The 24,783-nt window shown below is 38.9% G+C and overlaps 1 protein-coding gene across 1 annotated transcript; it reads left to right on the forward strand.

The window, feature by feature from the left end:
* Positions 1 to 3,106: 3,106 nt before the first annotated feature.
* On the forward strand, positions 3,107 to 7,955 carry LOC110868351 (protein PMR5). Its single transcript, XM_022117485.2, has 5 exons — positions 3,107 to 3,566; positions 4,156 to 4,327; positions 4,429 to 4,607; positions 5,287 to 5,445; positions 7,541 to 7,955. Exons 1-5 carry the CDS (start codon positions 3,244 to 3,246, stop codon positions 7,869 to 7,871), a joined length of 1,164 nt encoding a protein of 387 aa, XP_021973177.1. The 5' UTR covers positions 3,107 to 3,243; the 3' UTR covers positions 7,872 to 7,955.
* Positions 7,956 to 24,783: the final 16,828 nt, after the last annotated feature.

Consider the following 24,783-nt stretch of genomic DNA (forward strand, 5'->3'; position numbering starts at 1 on the left):
TTAACAGTTTAGTCCAAATGTTTCATTTTTCATATGTAGGTCCAAAAAAGTTTCACCATTACCATTTTAGTCCATTTGGTTAACTTCGCCTGTTTTTCTGTTAACGAGAAGAGTAATTCGGACATTTTATATGGCCGAATTGCCTTCTAGTTAAGAGAATTACATATAAAATGACCGAATTGCCCTTCTCGTTAACAGAATAAATGGATGAAGTTAACCCAGTAGACTAAAATGGCAAAGGTGAAACCTTTTTGGACCCACAGGCGAATAATGAAACTTTTGGACTAAACTGGCAAAATGACTCTAACCATAGAAACTAAAATGGCATTTAACTCTAATATCTAAGGGCTTTTGTAAGGAAAAAGAAAGATTTTGACTCCATAAGACGCTGGGTGTGGGCTCGGGGACGGCATCAGGGAGCTAACAGGAAAGAACAACCCCCCCCCCCCCATTCCATATTTCAGTGAGCTCGAAGACTCACCCCCAATCTGCTTTTATTGTTGATGTTTGTTGTTGTTGGTTGTTCATTTGTGGCGAAGAGGAACCACACCCCTTAAATTGTGAAAGGGAAGAGGAAGATGGAGCCGGTAAGGTGAAGGTGATGTGTAGGGGTGTAAACGAGCCGAGCCGATCCCGAGCCCGAGCCCGACTAGGCTCGAGCTCGGCTCGTTATGTTTTTATGAAGCTCAAGCTCGAGCTCCGCTCGGTTCGAGCCTACTTCTCTGAGCTCGAGCTCGGCTCGAGAGTAAAACCTAAAGCTCGAGCTCGGCTCGACTCATTTTGAGAACAACCTCAAATGAGCTAAAAGCTCGACTCGAGCTCGTTTCAACAGCGAGTAAGTTAGCCAAAGCTCGGCTCACCAATGTTATCATCATTATTATGTTATATATATATATATATATATATATATATATATATATATATATAATATATATATATATATAACTAAAAAAATTTTTAGGCTCGTTTGAGCTCGCGAGCCTAAACGAGCTTTGTATTTAAGGCTCGAGCTCAGGCTCGATAACTAAACGAGCTCTATTTCAAGCTCGAGCTCGGGCTCGTTAAGGCTCGACTCGTTCGAGCTTTTAACCGAGCCGATCACGAGTACCTCTCGAGCCTCTAGGCTTGTTTACACCCCTATTGATGTGGAGATGGGGGAAGGAGACTCCACACCCACCAACCTAAATGTGATTAGTAAAATATAATATTTATGATAAACTCTAACTAAAAAATCCTAATTTCGTCGTTGATTATCCATATTATTACTATTTTCTCAATTAGCATTAAAAGTTTATATTTCCTTAGATGGCGAACACCATAATTAAGGTAAAGTGTGATTGGAAAACACCATAATTAATGTGTAACAAGAAAGGAAAAAAATTGCCAAATTTCCTTAATGTTTCTTTCAAGGTACAATTAAGGCTATGATAATCTCACAAAACCAAACAGATTTACCAAACACCCAATACATAAATAAAAGAGTAAATTACGATTTTGGCCGCTAATTATATCACTTTACAATATTAGCCTAAAATAGGATTTTTTTTTATTGTGCCTTCATGGTCTCTATAACTAACTATTTTGGCATCTGAGTCTAACTCCATCCCTTACTCTGGTTAATTATTTGTCACATGCAAGTCACATGATGGGTATTTTTGTAATTTTCCTCCCCTTTAAATCTAATTTCTATCATTTGCACATCATCATCTTCTAACTCTGATCTTCAAAAACACACCATCATCTGCATCTCTTTATCCTTCCCCTCTTCATTTTCTCAAAACCCTAGCCCCAACTTCCCTATTTTTTCTACAACACACACACACCTTATCTCCATTTTCACCACACATAACACACACTAGTGGCCCATGGCAGCCGCAGGTGGCGGCGCACGGTGGTGCACAGCGGTGGCCCCACCCTTCTTCTTTCCCCTTCGTATCTCCAATTCAGTATCAATTAGTGGCAGTCCAAGGTGGATTTGGGTGGTTGTCACGAAAGTAAAAGGCAACAGCACATCTGGGGTTCTGCTTGAACCCACGGCGGGCGCGGCGGTGCTAGCGGACTGTGGTAGTCGTTGTGTGGTTCGAGTCTGAAGTGGCGGTGATGGTTGTTGTAACTCAGGTTTAGTACTTGAAGATAAACGGAATTGTTAACTAAACTCGCCGGAATATTCCCTTAAAGAGAGTTGTTTCTCATTGTTAGTTCGATTAAGTTGACTGGGAATGTCGTCGTCGCCGTCGCCGGAAGGTTGCCGGAGATGAGGTTGTTGCTGACGTCGAGGAAGTTAAAGTTACTGAGTTGACTCAGGTTAGGGAACTCGCCAGCGAGTTTGTTTGTGAAGAGGATATTCATTTGTTCTTGAAGAGGAAATTAATTCTGTTGATTGTATGCTGGAATTTTGCAGATCTAGAATTCGTATTAATTTGTTGAAGACCTGGAAATTTAATTTGTGAAGAAAAGATGTTCTTGAATTTGGGTTTTGTTTTTTATTTGTTCTTGTTCATAAAGATCTGAAACTCAAATGTGGGTTTTGGTTAGGGGATGATGATGATGATGGTTGAAGGTGGTCATGTTCTTGAAGATCTGGGTTTGAAGATGAAGTGTTCTTGAAGCTGATGATGTGTTCTTGAAGATCTGGGTTAGAAGATGATGATGATGATGATGATGATGATGATGATGATGATGATGATGATGATGATGATGATGATGATGATGATGATGATGATGATGATGATAGAAATTAGATTTAAGGGGGAGGAAAATTACAAAAATACCCATCATGTGACTTGCATGTGACAAATAATTAATCAGGATAAGGGGTGGAGTTAGACTCAGATGTCAAAATAGTTAATTATAGAGACCGTGGGGGCATAAATGTTAAAAATATCTTATTTTGGGCTAATATAATAAAAGTGATATGATAACAGGGGTCAAAATCGTAAGTTATTCTAAATAAAATATGCAAAGTTTAAGTAAAGAGGTAAAGAATCATAATCATAATAAAATTATATAAAATTAAAAAAGAAAAAGAAGTCATATTGATCATTCAAAAATCAAAATCGACCATTTCCAAACCAAACCCCCGTTATATATACACGAGATACATGAAGTCATATCAATATATCATCATCCTACACTTTCACATGCACAAAAGGTAAACCATTCATCAAAATTCCTACCCTTTTCTACCTTCTTCCTCCCACATTCTCTCCAAAAAGCAAAACCAGATCACACACTTCTTCCCCAATGGCATTTTTTGCCATTTTCAACCCTTGTGTGTCTGTTTTAATATCAGTCATATCCTTCAACTTTCTGTTGTTAGCTTCATCAGTAAGACCAGTTCATCCTATCATCACCAACCCTCACCACAGGCAGCCGATTCATCGATCCAACCACTCGCAATGTGCTCTGTTCATGGGCTCATGGGTCCGCGACGAAACCTACCCAATATACCAAGCTTCTTCCTGCCCACGCATTATCGATCCAGAGTTCAACTGCCAAATGTATGGCCGACCCGACTCCAACTACCTCAAGTATCGGTGGAAACCCGCCAATTGTGAACTACCCAGGTCAATTCAATTTCCCAAATCATTTCTTGTTTCATCATTTTATACAAAGGATACGGAAATGTTATTATTAGATAAAGAGTAAAATGCCAAAATGGTAGTTTAGACCACTTTTACCACTTCAGTCCAAAATTGAAACCACCTTTTGTATCTGGTTTCCTAAGGTTTCATTTTTTTTTGCTATTTTCATCCAATTGGCAAACTAGGTTAAAATTTTCTGATAACTTCTCTCCTTTTTATCGTTTTCCTCATTTAATTTAAATGAAGGGTATAATTGTCATTTTATGCCATAACATATTCTAATTAAACGAGGAAAACGACAAAAATGGGAGAAGTTAATAGAAAATTCTAACACAGATTGCTAATCGGATGAAAATGGCAACAAAAACAAACTTTAGGGACCCAGATACAAAAAGTTTTGTTTTTGGACTGATGTGGCAAAAGCTGCCTAAAACTCATGATCATTTTGACATTTTACTCTTAGAAAAAACAGGATTATAAGAAACATATGAAAGAAAGAAGATATAGCTAAACGGTCTAATCGAAAGTCCAATACTAAAGGAGACCAATAACTTATCATGTTAACAAACAGATTCAATGGGCTGGAGTTTCTGTTGAGGATGAGAGGGAAAACTGTGATGTTTGTTGGAGATTCACTGGGTAGGAACCAATGGGAGTCGTTGATATGTATGACGTGGTCCGCGGTGCAACGGTCCGCAACCGAGTTGATCACCCGGGATCCTCTCTACACATTTAAGTTTTTGGTAAAGTATTTATGCATCTTTTACTATGCTGCAAGGCTTTAATTGAGTTAATCTGAGTTTGGTGGGTGAGTATTAATTTATGTTGGTGGAAATTAAATTAGGATTATGGGGTGGATTTGTCATTTTACCGGGCACCGTATTTGGTGGATGTCGACGCTGTGGATGGCCGGAGGGTGCTTAAATTGGAGGACATTTCGAAGAATGCACGGGCGTGGATGGCTGCTGATGTTTTGATGTTTAATACCGGTCACTGGTGGACTCATAAAGGCTCCCTTAAAGGGTTAGTATGATTTTTATATACTTAATTAATAAGATATTAATATATATAAAGAGGATAATAAGCAAAATAGTTTCTAGAAAAAGACATTTAAATTTAGCATTTATTAGAGTAGCCAGTCTTGTTTCCATTAATAAGATGGCTATAATTTAGCATATACTTTTGGTCGCTGGTTCAGGCTTAGCCCATGTAGGCTTAGCCTGTGCTTCTGGACGTTGGTTAAAATTCAATGTATATTTCTAAAAACTTTTGATCAAATAAGGCTAATGTTTTAAAAATCGGTTTTTTAATCATACCTGGTTAGGCTAAAAAATGGTTCAACCATTTAATTTGGGTTATACTAGACGGTTCAACCGGATTGATTAATTAACCCTATAAATCCATAAATTACAATTTCAACTCAAAATAATCCAAAACTGATAAAAAAAATTCCAAAAGATTAAAAGTCCAAATTTTGACCTTTGGACCGGTAGCGGTATACCGGTTTAAACCGGCATAACCCAATTTACTGGGGGTACAACTTCTTTGTCGTTTCCTCAGTTTACCAATATGATTCATGTCGGCCAAGTTTCCGACATCCGGTTTAACCGTCGGTATAAACCGGTTTTTAAAACCTTAAATAAGGGTATTTTGGTAATATTCCCAGATTATAAATTACTGGTAAAATTCGATGGTGGTGCAGGTGGGACATGATGGAGTCAGGTGGGTCTCTTCATGAGGAAATGGATCGGTTGGTTGCACTGAACACAGGCCTTAAAACATGGGCCCGATGGGCTGATTCTCATGTTGAATCCACTAACACCCGAATATTCTTCCAATCCGTTTCTCCTACTCACTACAAGTACGTATTTCTAATCTCTCATGATTAAAAACATAAAATGCATTGTTCTTAATATTGTCAAATTTTATTTTAAACAATAGTTAAATAACTATATTGGTAAATCACTGGGAAAATAAACGAGCAAAATATGTGGTAAAAGGATAGTGTCGGCTGGCTGGTAGATCCACAGGGATGGTCCATCTAGTATATAATGGATTAACCAATAAGTAGCTGTTCAGGTTGGGCCAGTATTATTATCCCTGTGATTTCTAGCCACAACTTTTTAGGTTTTTAATGTTATGTCGTACGGCTATAAAATTCACTTTTTATGTATAAAAAATAAATCAGTGTCGGCCCCAACACAATGACTTCGATCCACAAACAGACAATAGAAAAAGAACAAGAGGTTTTGATCATCAAACATCCACACTTTATTAATCAAACTGAACCGAAATTACATGCTTCAATGCTTCAAACAATGACCCATATTAAACATTCAAACTAATAATTTTTAACAAATTAAATCGAACTTTTTTATTTTTACCCTCCAACTTTCTTTCAATTGCGTTTTAGGATTAATTATTAATCAAAGTGAACCGAAATTACATGCTTCAATGCTTCAAACAATGACCCATATTAAACATTCAAACTAATAATTTTTAACAAATTAAATAAAACTTTTTTACTTTTACAGTCCAACTTTCTTTCAATTGCTTTTAGGATTAAGCTCCAACGGACTTGTGAAATCATAATCATTACCAGAGTCATTTAGATAACCGGTTAAGGTTTTCCAGGTTTAAACCCTATGAGCAAGCCCGTTTTGAATAGGAACGGGTTAGGTTTGGTAGTGTCGGATCTAATTAAGAATCACAACTTAACTTTTCATTTATGTTGAAGAATATGGAATCCCTCTTTGAGGGTATATATAATAACATGTACAAAGATTAAGGTTACATAATTATACAAACCACCCTATACTAATAAACATTATAACATAACCAAAGGCTAAATTATAAAAAAAAAATTGTTATAGGGTTAATTTATTATACAAATGGGACTTAACATTCAAAGTACCCTAAACGTAAGAAGTGAAGTAAAAAAATTTTATTTTATTTTTTTGATAATTTTTCCCCATCTTATTAAGCACGTATTTTAGTCTCATAATAAAAAAAAAGTTCGTGATATACACTAGTAGAGAAATTATGTAATTTTGTAGATTAATTATAATTACCCTACAATAATTACTCTACTACTGTAAAATCACGAACAATTTTTTTGGATTCCGAGACTAAAATACGTGCTTAATAAGATGGGGAAAAATTCAAAAAAAAAAAATATCCCTTCACCTCTTAAGTTAAGTGTATTTTATATGTTAAACCTCATTTGTATTTAATCTTTATAATATTTGAACTTTAGACCTATAGATTTAATGTTACCCTTTTTATTTTGATCACATATTGTTTTGTATACTTGTAATTAAAAAAAATTGATCCTATATATTCAGGACCGGTTTAACCATTTTAGTGGCCCAAAGTTTGTTACAAATTCGGGGTCTTTCTCTGGATTAAAAAAAAACATACAAACCTGTTGTAGACTTGCAGTCAAATATAATGTTACACTTTCTCTTGATTAATCAACTAGCAAATTAATTTCAGTTAAGACCTTTTAGCTTACTATATCACAAATTAGTTGTAGACTTGCAGCCCAATGTTACATTTATAACTTTTTTTTTTTTTAAATTGAGGCCCTATAGATTTTGAGGCCTAAAACCCTAGCCTCATTTGGCTTGGGCTTGGGCCGGCCCTGTATATATTAAATCAGTAGAACCACAACGTTTAAATCTTTTAAATTTTTTTATTTTTCAATAGGAATTAGAATAAAAACATTTAAATCTTTTTTTTTTCAATATGAATTAAAATAAAATATACAAACTCCTTAAATGTTATAGGTGGTTGATATCCCATATAATAAAATCATAAATTAAATCAAGTGGTGGATTTTATTCCCACTGCGTAACTCTTGTGTTTGCCTTTTTTGCATTAACTCAATCAACCGTTTTCTCCAACTTGTTGTTCCACAATAACTCCAATTAACTCGTCGGTTGAAACCTCTACAGCCCATCAGAATGGAGTGCCGGTGCCACCAGCATCGGAAAAAGCTGTTACGGTGAGACAAGTCCGATGAGCGGTTCCGCCTACCCCGGGATCTACCCGGGCCAAATGAAGGTCATTGACATGGTGATCAGGGAAATGCGACATCCAGCATACATACTCGATATTACAACCCTGTCGGCAATGAGAAAAGACGCACACCCGTCAATCTACACGGGTGATTTGAGCCCGGGTCAACGGGCTCACCCGGACCACTCGGCGGATTGTAGCCATTGGTGTCTTCCTGGCTTGCCTGATACATGGAACCAGCTTTTTTATACTGCTTTGTTGTTTTAGCATTATATGTATAGGCAGTTTAAGAAATTGTATAATAGTAATTTTTTTTTTCTGGGATGAATTAAGGTTATGGTTTTTAGGACATTTAAACTTTTTATGCACCTTCAATCAAATGTAATTTATGTGCAAGTTTTAAAAAATATTGGTAGCTTCTTGTTAATATAATACACTTGTGGTATACAGGTGGTAAACGAGCTAAGTTTAGACTTATTTAACCTGAGCTCAACTTTGATTTGTTTCGAGTTTTACAGCACTCAAGTTAGTCTTGTTTTATTATTTATTAATTAATTATCTTTCATATAGGGTAAGGTTTGACTACAAAGTCCATTTTTTTAAAAAAGTGTACAAAGTCATAAAACACTACAATTTCAGCCATAAAACACACTCAAAAACCACAAATAACATAACGAAGATCACTAAAACACAACATCCAAGCCCTAACAGTTCTTAAATACTTCAAACACACCATCATACAACTATGAATATAAAACACAACATGATAATCAACATAAAACACACTAATGTTAGTTATTCGATAATCAAAGGTTTATCATCCAAAACACAACACAAAACCCACAAATATGGTGTTTTAGTAATCTCTACTATGTTATTTGTGGGTTTTGCGTGTGTTTTATTCTTAACATTATGGTGTTTTATAACCTTTTACACTTTGTAGGAAAAATGAACTTTGTAGCCAACTCTCACCCCTTTCGTATATTAGTTATTTTATTTTGAGTAAATTGCAACCGGTGTCCTTTACGTTTGCATCAAATTACAACCGGTGTCCTTTAACTAAAGAAATAACAGGATTTGTCCTTTATGTTACTGGTTTTTGACACGTTAGGTCCTTTATACCTAACCTAGTTAAGTTTTTTTGGTTAAGTTTTACTATGTACCTCTCACATAAGGGCAACATGGTCTTTTCATCTCAATTTTACATTAGAAAATGAAATAAACAAATCTCTTTTATCCCCTCCATTTTTTTCATTTGATCGCTCCTTTTTTCAGTTGATCCAAACAAAAATATAATGCATGGTTTGGAATTGGAATTGGAATTATAATCAAAGTAAAATATTTAAATAACGAGTAGTCTTATCTCATTACCCGATGAAAATGGAGCAATATTTTGGAATTAAACTTTGTTTTCTTATCAAACCAATCAAAAGAACTGACTGTCGGCTCATATTGAAAAATTTCTTATGAAAACTACGATGTGATTAATAGACAAAGCTACAATGATGTTGGAAGCTTACCATAAGTTTCATTGATGTCATTTTGTTCTAGTGCTTGTCGTATGTTTAAGGCACCCATTGCAAGGTTTGATTCCATTCCTTTTTTCTGTAGGGTTTTTTATCGAAGTTTTGATTGACATAAACAGTAGCGATGGTTTTTCAGATGAATATGAACAATAATATGTTATAAGATTCAAGGGGGGAAATCGAAATTCATGTTAAATTGAGAAAAAAAGACCATGTTGCCTTTATGTGAGAGACACATGGTAAGACTTAACCAAAAAACTTAACTAGGTAGGGCTAAAGGACATAACATGTTAAAAACCGGTAACATAAAGGACATAGCCTGTAATTTCTTTAATTAAAAGACACAGGTTGTCATTTAATACAAACGTAAAGGACAACGGTTGTAATTTACTCTTTTATTTTTGTACATATTTAACTATTGATTTTAACAACATATTATCTATATAATATCTATCAAGATTGGTTTTGCTTGCATTTCTACTATTCCTTTTCATGTGTACAAGTTTTGATGCATTATCTATGTATTAATTGACTTTATATAAAAGTTTTTATGCATTATATACAAGTACTCTTTCTTTACTTTCAATTTCACCTCTAATACTACATATAATATACGTCTTTAACTCGCTTAACTTCTAATTTCTATATAATAATTCTCAAAAATTGGTTTGTGATAGAGGGTTGGTGTTTGGAAATCTAGCCGTTGAACGGAATTATTACCGTTACGCATGTTTTTTTTTAATTCTACCCTATATATACTTATACCTCTACAATTAATGTCACACCCTGACTTTTGCGGAAGCGTGATTATGGTGTGACTTTCTTAATACCATTGCATTCAATCATAACAACAACTATATGATAAAACCATAGGTTTGTCATCCATTAAATGAGTTTAAAACATAACAACATTATTTAAAACGTAGACATCAAATGCAAGTTTTACAAACCATACAAATTGTTTATGAGTTCCCTAAGGACTCGTCAAAAGATATTAGATGTAACTAAGGTTTTGATGACGTGTCTCGTCCAGGAATAAGACGCACTGACCAAATCCAAAGACCATGGATGACATCTTTATTCCTATTGCAGCATAAAACTTCCAACGCCCGCCAGATCCACTTACTAATTCCCTGAAATACATGTAGTTTGAAAACATCAACAAAAGTTGAGCGAGTTCATGTGTTTAGTATGTGTGCACGAATCATCCTTGAAAACCTTTGTATGTATGTATGTACTTGTAAACTGGTATGAAGCAACAAGGAAAAACAGATCAATTAATGTGTAGCTAATACATTAATATAAGTGACATGGTATAGGAAGCACTCAACCCTATAAGCGTATTTCGTACCGGCCCCTCCGGCGGAACGACATAGTCACCACATGCGGCCAACTCGCAAGCCCATGGGTGGGGCTCGCAACACCCAATAGATCTATCACTCATGCCCCTCGGTCCTTATACAAGGATTAATGGTCTTAAGTTAATCGCCTACCCATTCACGTGATCTAGCAGTACATTCCTTAGCTAATCATACCATTTGTAATTGTTTGTAATCAGTATGTAACATGTATTTCACCCCCGAGAGTTATAAAACTGAAAACAGTTAAAAGAAAAAGGGGGACATGAACTCACAGTTTTGCGTTCCTTGTATCCGATGTAATCTCAAAGCTTCCTCTAGAACGCACGACTACCTACATGCGTACTACGGTCCATTAGACGAGCGGGTTGTGCCTTGTCTTAGTATTGATTAGTGCCCTTGAGTTACGTTTAAAGTGTCTTCGGCAGTATTCCAAGTATATAATTATTTGTTAAAATAATACATATCTTAACTTTAAATTATATTTAATTTTGGAATAATCGCTAAACAATATTTTTGTAACAATACTTCTCAAGCATTTATATTCGTATTTCCTTAATAAATATCCAATATATATTTTCAAAACAATATATTTTCAAGTCTCACTTTAGAAAATATATAACTCATTTTGTCCAAAAATACTGTATTTCAAGGAAATATATATTTTTCTCAAAAATCATATATCTTCCAAATATTCTAAGAAAATATGTTTTTACTTCCCAAAAATAATATATTTTCTCCTTGTCGAAAATATGATATAACTTGGTAATATTTAAAAAAATCATATTTTCATTTCTTGTATCCAAAATATTATTTACCAAAAATATATTTATAACGGTATTTTCCAGAATATTTTGTAAGTTACGTTCTTGCGTTCGGTTTCACAATATTAAGTGTGTAACTTATATATTTTATTACATGAGATTTTGGTAATATTGGATTGTGATTTCTTGGTATTTGTTAAGTTATATTATTTTATCCCTAAAATAATATAGTTAATACACAAAGTATACAAATAATCACACACATGTGTCTTCTAAATATATACCTTTCAAATACATATCTAGTTATTTTTATTTACAAAAACCAACCTCCAATATTTGTATTTTTGTAACAAAAATTATGGCAAAGTTTATATTGAAAGCTCATGATCAAAATACACTTGTAACATTTGTTTGAAAATATTTTTCTAAGTGTTTATATTTTTAGAAAATTTTTGTCATAGTTTCCCCTAAAAATGGAGGTGTCCATGCTTTCAAAGCATATCATTTTCTTTTAAAATCATCACAAACAACCAACAATTTATTCAACACTCACCAAGTGCTAAAATTATATAATTTATATAAAGACATGAACTTGAACTTTTATAAAAACTTGTAGTAACATACTATGTTGCTAAGTAAGCCTTGTTACCCTTAAAAATATGGTTATTTGTTTGTAAATCTTATTCGTGTAAAATTTAGTATTTTACAACTTGTATAATGATTTTTCAAAAATCAATCTTCTTGTATTTTTCTTGTTACATGCACTTTATTAGCTTTGTTTTCACCCTCAAAACATGATTAGTTTCTTTAAAAATTATGATTAGGTAAATCTTGCAAATGAACTTGGTTATTTGAGGAAACTATGTTTAAAATAACTTTTGTACAAGACTTCTAACATGTTTCATACTTCATTATACCCAAAATCATTCTTATTTTCAAGTTCATGTGAAACATAGAGTATGATCATCTTGGTCTTTCACAAGATCATCACCTTCACTTACTAGATCATGTGTTCAATCACAATCTAGTAGGTTTCATATGATGTCTAACATCATAAACACAAATAACCAATCATCAAGAAGCAAAACAACACTAAACAATGTGTATTCTTATGGTTTTTAAGCTTTATGTGAAGGTTCATCTTCATGTTCATTAATGTTCTTTAGTGTTCTTCATAATAATCAACATGAATCTTCTTTTAACCACTAATACAAGATGAACAATGGAGTGTATGAAGTTCTTACCACTAGCTCAAGGCTAGGGATGATTCAAGTGAAGATAACAAGTGGATAAAAGCAAACGGTGAAGGTCCTTCAACTTCTGAAAGCTCCAAGCTTCCTAACTTAGCTCCTTACACCTTAGAACAAGCTTGGAATCATTATAGGATGGATGAAAATAGAGATGTATGTGTATGAGGGTGTGGCCGTGAGTAGGGAATGAAGAAGGAGGGAAGAGTGTGTGAAGTTGTGTGAAAAAGATAATGAGCTTCCATCCATCTTATAACCATCTAATGTTATTACCCAAAGGATCTTATGTTTCTTAAGTACACCACATAATCTTTAGCATATCTAAGGAAGATTAGCAAGATCAAAGGAAGATTTATGGAGATCTTGGGGTAGGGTCACATAGGTGACCATAAATATAAGGGGGGGGGGGTATTAGTTGGTTTCCAATGGGTAGTTAAGTGATTAAGTTAGATTTCAAGTATAGTGTTTAGTGCTTAAGCATATCATGTGTTATATTGTGTGTTAGGGTGTTCGGGGATCATAACTAGCTCAGAAACATTAATACAATGCTTCTAGTATAATTTTGGTGTTTCGGGTGGTGTTCGTGTCACACCCCAACCGATGGCGGAATCATCGGGGCATGGCACTGAGCGAAACAGATTGTCCAGAAGTTTCCATAACAACTATCATCACTATTCAGTTTAAATAACACGTCCTATACCGTGTCCCAAATAATAAAACAAATTATTACAGATAACAACTAGCCAAATATTCTGTTCCGACAACTCAGATTTAAATGAATAATATAAATATTGTTCAAATGCTCCTAAAGACCCGGTCAGACAAGATCTACAGACAACTATGCTCTAGACGCTTGTTCCTGACAGACAACTATTTGTTGGGGGGCTCTAGAGCTTTATTCTAGCCTCGCTTTCCTAGCAAGCAAACATCTTAAACACCTATCACATACGTTAAAATAAAGTCAATACATAATGTAAAGGTGAGCATACAAGTTTGATAATAGCATAATAGAGTTCGAATAGTTTACGCATAACCAACACGTACACAGAGGAAAACGAAGCATGTTAATTATCGACATGGATCTATCGATACCAATGACTGCGGGTTGACTGTCCGAGACAGTTCGCAATACATGATTACCACCGTAATCCATGCAAGTAATTGTCCTTAACAACCCCCGTGTGAACGGGTGCTGAGTCCAAACTATAGTACTACGTCGTTAAGGCAGGTAGACAGCATTCCACGTGTAAACATAACAACAAGCATTCATTTAGTCACGTAATACATGTGAATCGGTTAGCGTTCAAATAATTGAGTAGCGTGATCGATTGTGTTTTGATATAAGTAACGTATGTAACACCCAAAAGTGCTAAAAGCAAAAAGGGATCGAGTACACTCACAGCGATTGGTTGATGGGTTGAAGGGAGCGCTTGAGAGTAGGGTTAGCCTGAACAGTTCGATAGCATAACGATGAATACACGTAAAATGGAAACAAGGGATGGTGGGTCGAACAGCCTGGTCGATCAGACTATAGGTTCGATCGGACGAGTTGTTCGTTCAGAGAACCAGTCCGTTCGGACAGTCTGTCCGGTCGGTTGGTCAGACCGATCGGATGGACTGTTCGAGTGGATTTTTTCTTCCTTTGGGAAGGATGTGTTTGTGTATGATGGTTTGACCTTTTGAGGTTTTCGTTGTAGTATTTGAGAACATTGAAGTGTTCTTACCTTTCAGGTCGATCGATCGAACGGGTCGTTCGATCGGTCGGCTTAACCGATCGGTTAGACACTTCAGTAGTTAGTTCTCGGTAGGATGTCACCTGATCGGACAGTATGTTCGATCGGATGGCACTCCAATACGTCGAACGAGTTGAAAATCGATTAAGTGTTGAAGCATAGTATCTCATGATCCGAACAGTAATGTTTACCAATCAGTCGTTTGATCGGACATTACTTCGTTCAATACCATACCTCATGAAATTATCAAATTGTGAGGCCATATGCTAACCGATCGGCTGGCCTGGTCGATCGGCTGACATGTCCGATCGGATGGGCTGTCCGTTCGGACAGCCTAAACGTTCGGTCAACATCCTGACCTGGTCGGCCTGTTCGTCTAACACTTTGTTGTTTTGATTATTTGACGTTATATCGAGGTAGTTTGGCAACGAGCTGAACCATGAAACTTTCGTTCTTACTGTTTCCCCTGCTCGGACAGGAATCACCCAAGTCCGGCCGGTGAACTGTTCCGAACGGTAGTTTGATGTTTAACCCGGAATCGGTGAACCTCGTAGATAGAATCCGAATCTTGAACCACTCGCCCGTTAGAATGATTGGTGAGTTGACTCAAGCTCCGTTTCTACCGGTTTGAAGGCATTGAGTGTAAAAGAGTTGAAAGAAAGTTGGAAATCCTTCTTTCAATCCTTTACACCAAGTAAATGTTCAGATCTGTGATAGATCTTAGTTTGTTTGTGTGGAAATTGGTTAGATTCAAGCTATTCATGGTGGAATGAGGCCAAAACATGATGTTCTTGAAGAACACCATGATGACATCATCCTAGAATGCTTAGATCTTGATGATTTCACGGTTAGAAATCAAGATTTGAAAGATAGAAAGGTGTAGGAGTGTGTATTGATCAAGAAAGTACAAGATTTAGGATGAAAACTTACCGGAATCGGAAGAAATCTGATAAAAGAAAGGGAGCACGAGCTGGTCGGTCAGAGAGTTTCCAAAAGTGGAAAGAATGACAATGATAGCCCTATTTATAGGCTTCCCAAAGAGGAAAGGGCTGGCCGATCGGCCAGGCATCCCGATCGGACAGCCTGCTCGATCGGACAGTCCGTCCGATTGGCTGGGCTGTTCGATCGGCTGATAGCCTGATCGATCAACAGCCTGGTTCGAGTGTTCGGTGCGACGATTTTCGATATTTCGATTTCGATTGAAGATGATACGAGTACGATAGAATTTCCTATTCAAATTACTTTCAGTCCCAATCACTATATCTAACATATAATCATCTACATCTAGCATAGTCTCTTCTCTGCCAATTATCACAACTTGATTTCGATTGAGTTTGATTGAGTTTCGAGTTTCGATTCGATTGGTTCGATTGATCACCACAATACATAAAGTAAACATGCACAAGTAACACATAAGGCACACACACGTATAACAACAACCAAAGTTCGCGTAATTCGAGATTCGAGTTCGATGATGGTTCGATCGGTTTGATTACTGATTAGTTAACTTTATCGCATTGTTACTTCCTACTATTCACAGTCGTAAATCGTTTCGCGTCGATTAAACATTCGATTAGCCCGATTCTTGATTAACAACACTTACTCCACATAATACAAATAAAACATAAATTAAACTAATTACAGTCAAAGAAGTCAACTTGACTTTGACTTTGACTTTGACTTTGACATTCGTAAACACGGGGTGTTACAGCCTCCCCTTGTTTAGGGAATTTCGTCCCGAAATTAGGCTCGAAGCTGCACGGCACCGTGAATCACGTTAATTTGTACGTTCTTACCAATTTCTCGCTTCAGATCTTCATTTAAACAACTGCGGGTACTTAGCCTTCATGTCGCTTTCGAGTTCCCAAGTGAACTCCGCGCCTCGTTTGCCTTCCCATCGGACTTTCACGATAGGGATGCGCGAGCGTCTGAGTTGCTTGGTTTGGCGATCCATGATTTCGACAGGCTTTTCCACGAAATGCAGCGTTTCGTTGACCTGAAGGTCGTCGAGAAGTACAATCAGATCATGATCAGCTAGGCATTTTCGGAGGTTTGACACATGGAAAGTCGGGTGGACGTTACTAAGTTCCTCTGGTAGTTCGAGTTTGTAGGCGACTTTTCCGATCCTTTCCAGAATCTTAAAAGGTCCAACATATCGAGGCGCTAGTTTCCCTTTCTTGCCGAATCTGACCACACCCTTCCAAGGTGATACCTTTATGAGTACGTAGTCGCCAACGTCAAATTCAAGGGGTTTGCGTCTCCTATCGGCGTAACTTTTCTGTCTATCCCGGGCTTTCGACAAGTTGTCGCGAATCTGGAGGATTTTGTCTGTCGTTTCTTGTAATAGCTCGGGGCCAGATAGTTGCGAATGACTGATCTCGTGCCACACAATAGGCGAACGACATCTTCTTCCATATAAGGCCTCGAATGGTGCCATTTGTATGCTGGCATGATAGCTGTTGTTGTACGAGAATTCGACTAACGATAGGTATTTGTTCCAACTACCATCGAAGTCTATGACACACGCGCGGAGCATGTCTCCAAGAGTACGGATCGTTCTTTCAGTCTGTCCGTCAGTTTGAGGATGGAATGCAGTACTCAGGTTAAGCGACGTACCAAGGGCCGCTTGAAACGTTTCCCACAATCGCGAAGTAAACCGAGCATCACAGTCTGAAATGATGTCACGAGGCGTACCAAGATTACAAATGATCTCGTCGGTGTAGATTTGGGCTAGTCGTTCTACCTTGTAGTCTTCCCGTATTGGCAAAAAGTGGGCTGATTTGGTCAAACGATCAACTATAACCCAAATGCTGTCGTGACCTGATGGCGTGGGTGGTAATTTGGTTATGAAATCCATAGCTATACTCTCTCACTTCCATATAGGGATTGGAGGTTTCTCGAGTAAGCCAGATGGTCGTTGATGTTCAGCCTTAACTCTCGCACAAGTCAGGCAACTTCCAACATAGAGGCCGATATCCAGTTTCATACCCGGCCACCAGTACTTGTAACGAAGATCCTGGTACATTTTATCGGCACCGGGATGAATAGAATAGCGGGATTTGTGGGCTTCGTTCATTATAATCTTTCGCAAATCGGTCCTCTTAGGGATCCAAATTCGGTCCAGATAATAGAAAATCCCATCTGCCTTGCTTACCGGTTGAGCTCCATCGTGGTAGATCCTCTCTCTCTCTTCAAAGTGCGTTCGTTAAAGCAAGCATGTTGGGCTTCGCGGATGAGAGTTTCGAGGTTGTGCTGGGTTTGGGTATTGCGAATATTGAGCAAATAACTCTGTCTGCTGAGTGCGTCGGCAACAACATTTGCCTTGCCTGGGTGATAACGAATCTGACAGTCATAATCGTTAAGAAGTTCTACCCATCGGCGTTGACGCATGTTAAGTTCTTTCTGATTAAAGATGTGTTGTAAACTCCTGTGATCGGAGAAGATCGTATACTTGGTACCATACAGGTAGTGTCGCCAAATCTTCAATGCAAAAACAACTGCGCCTAGCTCGAGATCGTGGGTTGTATAGTTCTTCTCGTGGATTTTGAGCTGACGAGATGCGTAAGCTATAACCTTGTCTCGTTGCATGAGAACACAGCCAAGCCCAAGGTTAGAAGCATCACAGTAGACAATGAAATCGTTGTTTCCATCTGGTAACGCGAGAACAGGAGCATTGCAGAGCTTGCGCTTAAGGGTTTGAAAAGCAGATTCTTGTTCAGTTCCCCAAACAAAGGACCTGTCTTTATGAGTAAGAGCGGTAATCGGCACAGCGATCTTAGAGAATCCTTCGACAAATCGTCGATAATAGCCCGCTAATCCAAGAAAAGATCGGACTTCTGACGGGTTCTTTGGCGTAATCCAGCTCTTAACTGCTTCAATCTTCGCGGGATCGACATGAATACCCTGACCATTCACGATGTGACCCAGAAACTGAACCTCCTCCAACCAGAATTCGCACTTGGAGAACTTGGCATAAAGTTGGTTCCCCTGGAGTAACTCGAGAACCAAACGGAGATGTTGCGCGTGTTCGGCTTTCGATTTGGAATAAATCAAGACATCGTCGATGAATATGATGACGAAACGGTCAAGATAAGGCTTACACACGCGATTCATCAGATCCATAAAAACCGCGGGTGCGTTGGTTAAACCAAAAGGCATAACAACGAACTCATAGTGGCCGTAACGAGTGCGAAAGGCGGTTTTGGGTATATCTTCCTCTTGTATGCGTAGCTGATGATAACCTGAGCATAAATCGATCTTCGAGAAACCCGATGCACCTTGTAGCTGATCAAACAAATCGTCGATTCGAGGTAAAGGATAGCAGTTCTTTATGGTCAACTTATTCAATTCCCGATAGTCGATGCACATCCTGAACGACCCATCCTTCTTTTTGACGAAAAGGACTGGTGCGCCCCAAGGAGAGGTGCTCGGGCGAATAAAGCCTTTTTCAAGTAACTCCTGGAGTTGGTTTGAGAGTTCCCTCATTTCGGATGGCGCGAGTCGGTAAGGGGCTTTGGCAACAGGGTTAGCTCCAGGAATAAGGTCGATACGAAAGTCGATATCACGACTTGGCGGTAGTCCGGGAAGATCATCAGGGAATACCTGAGGAAATTCATGAACCACTGGAACGTCTTTGACTTTGGCCTTCTCTTTCTTTTCCTTCTCCGCTACTACAATGTTGGCCAAGAAAGCGTTGTATTCCTTGCGGAGATACTTGCTAGCTTGGACGCATGACATGAGCTTAAGACCTTTTGAAGCTGTTTCACCGTATACACATAAGAGATCACCATTTGCGAGCGAGAATCGAATCATCTTTTCAAAACACACGACTTCAGCATGGTTTTCGCGAAGAAAGTCTATGCCTACTATGACGTCAAAACTTCCGAGCTGCATCGGAATAAGATTGATTGGGAAAAGGTGATTGTTGAGCTCGAGGGTACAATCACGAAGAACAGAGTTAACGGCGACGGTTCTTCCAGTAGCAACTTCGACTTCGATTGATGAGGGAAGATAAGAGCGCTTACGACTAAGGAGCTTCTCGAATTCAAATGACACAAAGCAGTTATCGGCTCCAGTATCAAACAAACATGATGCATAAATACCATTCACAAGGAACGTACCATTAACCACGTTGTTGTCAGCCTGGGCTTGGCGGGCGTTGATGTTAAAGGTTCTGGCACGGGCTGCTTGTTGTTGCTGCTGAGGCTGCTGTTGTTGTTGCCGTTGTTGGAGTTCTTGTTTCACAACCCGGTTCGGGCACATGTTTGCAAAGTGGTTAGGATCACCACATGTAAAACAGACTCGAGCATTGAACACTAGTGCTTGAGCTGCAGGTTAGCCTTGAGGGGCTGGAAGTAGAGCTTGATGAGCGGCGGCTTGAACTGGGGCTTGACGGGGACCATAGCGAAAATTCGCAGTGAAATGCCCGTAGAGGTTGCAGTGAGCGCAGAAACGACAGGCGATTCCCACCGGATGATGGTATGAGCATGTCGGGCAGAGCGGGTGGGGACCTGTGTAAGCGCGCTTGGCTGGCGGTGCATTGATCACTGTAGCTTGTCGATGGTGAGACTGCTGCTGAGACTATATGGCTTGTAGAGGAGCAGCAGTCGTTGTCACAGCACAGTTCTTGTTGCTGGAGCTGTTGTTGTTGTGCTTCTTCTTTCTTCTTGATGACTTGGAGGGTTGTGCAGTGGTGGTGTCGACGGTCGATGCGGTGGTGGCTTGATGCAGAGACTTGGATTGTTTATCCCAAAAACCAGACTTTACCCGCTTGTCATTGATCTCGGCAGCAAGTAAGTAAGTCTCTTCGATCGATGATGTCTTGGCAGCATGAACAAAATCGGCAACACAGTCGGGTAGAGCTCGAATGTACTTCTTGATGGCCATGTCTGGCGTCTTGACTTGGTCGGGATAGATAATGCTAAGCTGCTTGAAGCGAGCAGTTAAAGCAGCGTTATCTCCATCCTTCTGCTTGATGTTCCAAAACTCGTCCATCATGATGGCCTTCAACTCCTCCCAAGTCAGCTCATAGGCTGCATCATTTCCGCGCTTGTTTCGTTCAGCCGTCCACCAGTTTAGTGCTCGGGACTGGAAGACGCCTGTAGCATTGAGGGTGCGTAGATTTTCAGGACAGCCGCTTTGGCGCAGGGTGACTTCAACTGAATCGAACCATTGAAACATGGCGGTAGGGCCATCTTCTCTGGTGAATTCTTTGGGTCCGCATGCTTTAAACTGTTTGAAGCTGAAACCAGTCTTGTTGGCATCCTTAGGAGCTTCAGTTCGCGACTCCTCGGATGATTTACTGACGTTCTCATACACCTCGCTTACATCTTTTGCCACACTCTTGGCAATGATAGCAGTGAGACGCTTGTCTCTCTTCTCTTGGCGAGTAAGATGGTGTCGGGATCCAGACGACATTGTCTGCAACAGACATCGTCACAGGACTCAACACAACATGATTGAATCTCACCTCACACGTCTACTACTTACTAAAGCTTAGAAGTACGTCGAAACACGCGTCACATAATCACATAAGCACAAAGTCACAGATTCACATAATCACAGAAGCACATAAGCACGTAGGCACGTAGAGCACAGAGACACATAAGCACAGAAGCACATGCACATTTAATCACAGATGCAGTCAATGTCACGTAATTCTCTTATCCGCACACAGTAGCACACACAGTATCCTGACTGCATCTAAGTTTTTATTCGAATATAGTGATCGCGAATAACATATCGAGTAGCATCGTATAGTCGTATAGCGTGTCGAGTATAGTATAGCGTATATCGTAGCATAGTATCGTCTAAGTTCGCAACGATTTGTTAGCGTATTGAGATAGAAGAGCAATGCGAATCGAGTGTGTCGATTGAAGTGATAGCAAAAATCGAATAAACCTCAAAATTTTGAACACATAAACAATTAAACACATATAACACATAAAATCACGAGTCATCAGAGTCGCAACTGCGGGCTCAGAATCGAAAACACATAAAAATCGAGAGATAGATTGTCTGCGGCTACTAGACATTGACTACCCGAAGCAATTCGACTATTCTCAAATGGACTTGTCGTCACATTTCGACCTTTGGGATCATGCTTTCGCCTCGATTCTTGGGCATCCAGCATGTATTACCTAGGTCATACTCGTGAGTTCAGGTCGTTGGAGTCCGTCGAAGCTTTGGTGAGATGGGTAGAAGTTGGAATAAGTTGCCAAGGTTCGGGTTTCACCCCTGGCTTAGCAATTTCTTCTTTGTTTTAATAAAACTGAGGAGATTATTCATCAAAATATGGATTTCACTCCTGATTTGGTATAATTCTCCTCGTTCGTTATTGAAAAAGTAAGGAAGAATCCTTCGATAGGTAGATAAAACAGCGTTGATCCAGCAATTTGGTCGGGAGTTTGCGGTTTTCACACCTGATCCTGACCTAATCGCCTTTTCATCATTGAAAATTCGAGTGTAGTGATAGTGTAGAATAGCAGGATTTAGCGTATACGCTTGGTCTGTGGGTTCCTAACTATAGTCTAGGTCTCTAAGACAGCGACCCGGACTAGGTCGTGTCTAGCCTAATTCCCTATAGTTATGGCTCTGATACCAATCTGTCACACCCCACCGATGGCGGAATCATCGGGGCATGGCACTGAGTGAAACAGATTGTCCAGAAGTTTCCATAACAACTATCATCACTATTCAGTTTAAATAACACATCCCATACCGTGTCCCAAATAATAAAACAAATTATTACAGATAACAACTAGCCAAATATTCTGTTCCGACAACTCAGATTTAAATGAATAATATAAATATTGTTCAAATGCTCCTAAAGACCCGGTCAGACAAGATCTACAGACAACTATGCTCTAGACGCTTGTTCCTGACAGACAACTATTTGTTGGGGGGCTCTAGAGCTTTATTCTAGCCTCGCTTTCCTAGCAAGCAAACATCTTAAACACCTGTCACATACGTTAAAATAAAGTCAATACATAATGTAAAGGTGAGCATACAAGTTTGATAATAGCATAATAGAGTTCGAATAGTTTACGCATAACCAACACGTACACAGAGGAAAACGAAGCATGTTAATTATCGACATGGATCTATCGATACCAATGACTGCGGGTTGACTGTCCGAGACAGTTCGCAATACATGATTACCACCGTAATCCATGCAAGTAATTGTCCTTAACAACCCCCGTGTGAACGGGTGCTGAGTCCAAACTATAGTACTACGTCGTTAAGGCAGGTAGACAACATTCTACGTGTAAACATAACAACAAGCATTCGTTTAGTCACGTAATACATGCGAATCGGTTAGCGTTCAAATAATTGAGTAGTGTGATCGATTGTGTTTTGATATAAGTAACGTATGTAACACCCAAAAGTGCTAAAAGCAAAAAGGGGTCGAGTATACTCACAGCGATTGGTTGATGGATTTAAGGGAGCGCTTGAGAGTAGGGTTAGCCTGAACAGTTCGATAGCATAACGATGAATACACGTAAAATGGAAACAAGGGATGGTGGGTCGAACAGCCTGGTCGATCGGCCTATAGGTTCGATCGGACGGGTTGTTCGTTCGGAGAACCAGTCCGTTCGGACAGTCTGTCCGGTCGGTTGGTCGGACCGATCGGATGGACTGTTCGAGTGGATTTTTTCTTCCTTTGGGAAGGATGTGTTTGTGTATGATGGTTTGACCTTTTGAGGTTTTCGTTGTAGTATTTGAGAACATTGAAGTGTTCTTACCTTTCAGGTCAGTCGATCGAACGGGTCGTTCGATCGGTCGGCTTAACCGATCGGTTAGACACTTCAGTAGTTAGTTCTCAGTAGGATGTCACCTGATCGGACAGTATGTTCGATCGGATGGCACTCCAATACGTCGAACGAGTTGAAAATCGATTAAGTGTTGAAGCATAGTATCTCATGATCCGAAGAGTAATGTTTACCAATCAGTCGTTCGATCGGGCATTACTTCGTTCAATACCATACCTCATGAAATTGTCAAATTGTGAGGCCATATGCTAGCCGATCGGCTGGCCTGGTCGATCGGCTGACATGTCCGATCGGTTAGGCTGTCCGTTCGGACAGCCTAAACATTCGGTCAACATCCTGACCTAGTCGGCCTGTTCGTATAACACTTGGCTGTTTTGATTATTTGACGTTATATCGAGGTAGTTTGACAACGAGCTGGACCATGGAACTTTCGTTCTTACTGTTTCCCCTGCTCGGACAGGAATCACCCAAGTCCGGCCGGTGAACTGTTCCGAACGGTAGTTTGATGTTTAACCCGGAATCGGTGAACCTCGTAGATAGAATCCGAATCTTGAACCACTCGCCCGTTAGAATGATTGGTGAGTTGACTCAAGCTCCGTTTCTACCGGTTTGAAGGCATTGAGTGTAAAAGAGTTGAAAGAAAGTTGGAAATCCTTCTTTCAATCCTTTACACCAAGTAAATGTTCAGATCTGTGATAGATCTTATTTGTTTGTGTGGAAATCGGTTAGATTCAAGCTATTCATGGTGGAATGAGGCCAAAACATGATGTTCTTGAAGAACACCATGATGACATCATCCTAGAATGCTTAGATCTTGATGATTTCACGGTTAGAAATCAAGATTTGAAAGATAGAAAAGTGTAGGAGTGTGTATTGATCAAGAAAGTACAAGATTTAGGATGAAAACTTACCGAAATCGGAAGAAATCTGAGAAAAGAAGGGGAGCACGAGCTGGTCAGTCAGAGAGTTTCCAAAAGTGGAAATAATGACAATGACAGCCCTATTTATAGGCTTCCCAAAGAGGAAAGGGCTGGCCGATCGGACAGCCTGCATGATCGGACAGTCCTTCCGATCGGCTATGCTGTTCGATCGGCTGATAGCCTGATCGATCAACAGCCTGGTTCGAGTGTTCGGTGCGACGATTTTCGATATTTCGATTTCGATTGAAGATGATACGAATACGATAGAATTTCCTATTCAAATTACTTTCAGTCCCAATCACTATATCTAACATATAATCATCTACATCTAGCATAGTCTCTTCTCTGCCAGTTATCACAACTTGATTTCGATTGAGTTTGATTGAGTTTCGAGTTTCGATTCGATTGGTTCGATTGATCACCACAATGCATAAAGTAAACATGCACAAGTAACACATAAGCACACACACGTATAACAACAACCAAAGTTCGCGTAATTCGAGATTCGAGTTCGATGATGGTTCGATCGGTTTGATTACTGATTAGTTAACTTTATCGCATTGTTACTTCCTACTATTCACAGTCGTAAATCGTTTCACGTCGATTAAACATTCGATTAGCCCGATTCTTGATGTGTGTAAAATGCAACATATAAATTACATCAAATAAGGCATAAAACTAACCCTTTTTAAGTACTAATGTTGGAAAAAGAGTGTGTTTTTGTCTTCCTTTTGTATTTTCAAGATTAAATGAGCTCAAATTAGCAAAAGAAGCAAAAAGGCAACTAAATCTGACATAAATACAAGAAAAGGAACATAAGTGGATTGCCCGACCCCTCGACAGCATCCTCCCAAGCAAAA

This window comes from Helianthus annuus, chromosome 1, assembly GCF_002127325.2.
Source record: "Helianthus annuus cultivar XRQ/B chromosome 1, HanXRQr2.0-SUNRISE, whole genome shotgun sequence".
NCBI classification, from domain to species: domain Eukaryota; kingdom Viridiplantae; phylum Streptophyta; class Magnoliopsida; order Asterales; family Asteraceae; genus Helianthus; species Helianthus annuus.

Excerpts from the sequence above, each read along its gene's own strand:
- LOC110868351 (XM_022117485.2), top strand. The coding sequence starts at position 3,244 with ATGGCATTTTTTGCCATTTTCAACCCTTGTGTGTCTGTTTTAATATCA. Across the intron at positions 3,567-4,155 it reads GCCAATTGTGAACTACCCAG|ATTCAATGGGCTGGAGTTTC; the intron begins GTCAATTCAATT and ends GTTAACAAACAG. Across the intron at positions 4,328-4,428 it reads TCTACACATTTAAGTTTTTG|GATTATGGGGTGGATTTGTC; the intron begins GTAAAGTATTTA and ends AAATTAAATTAG.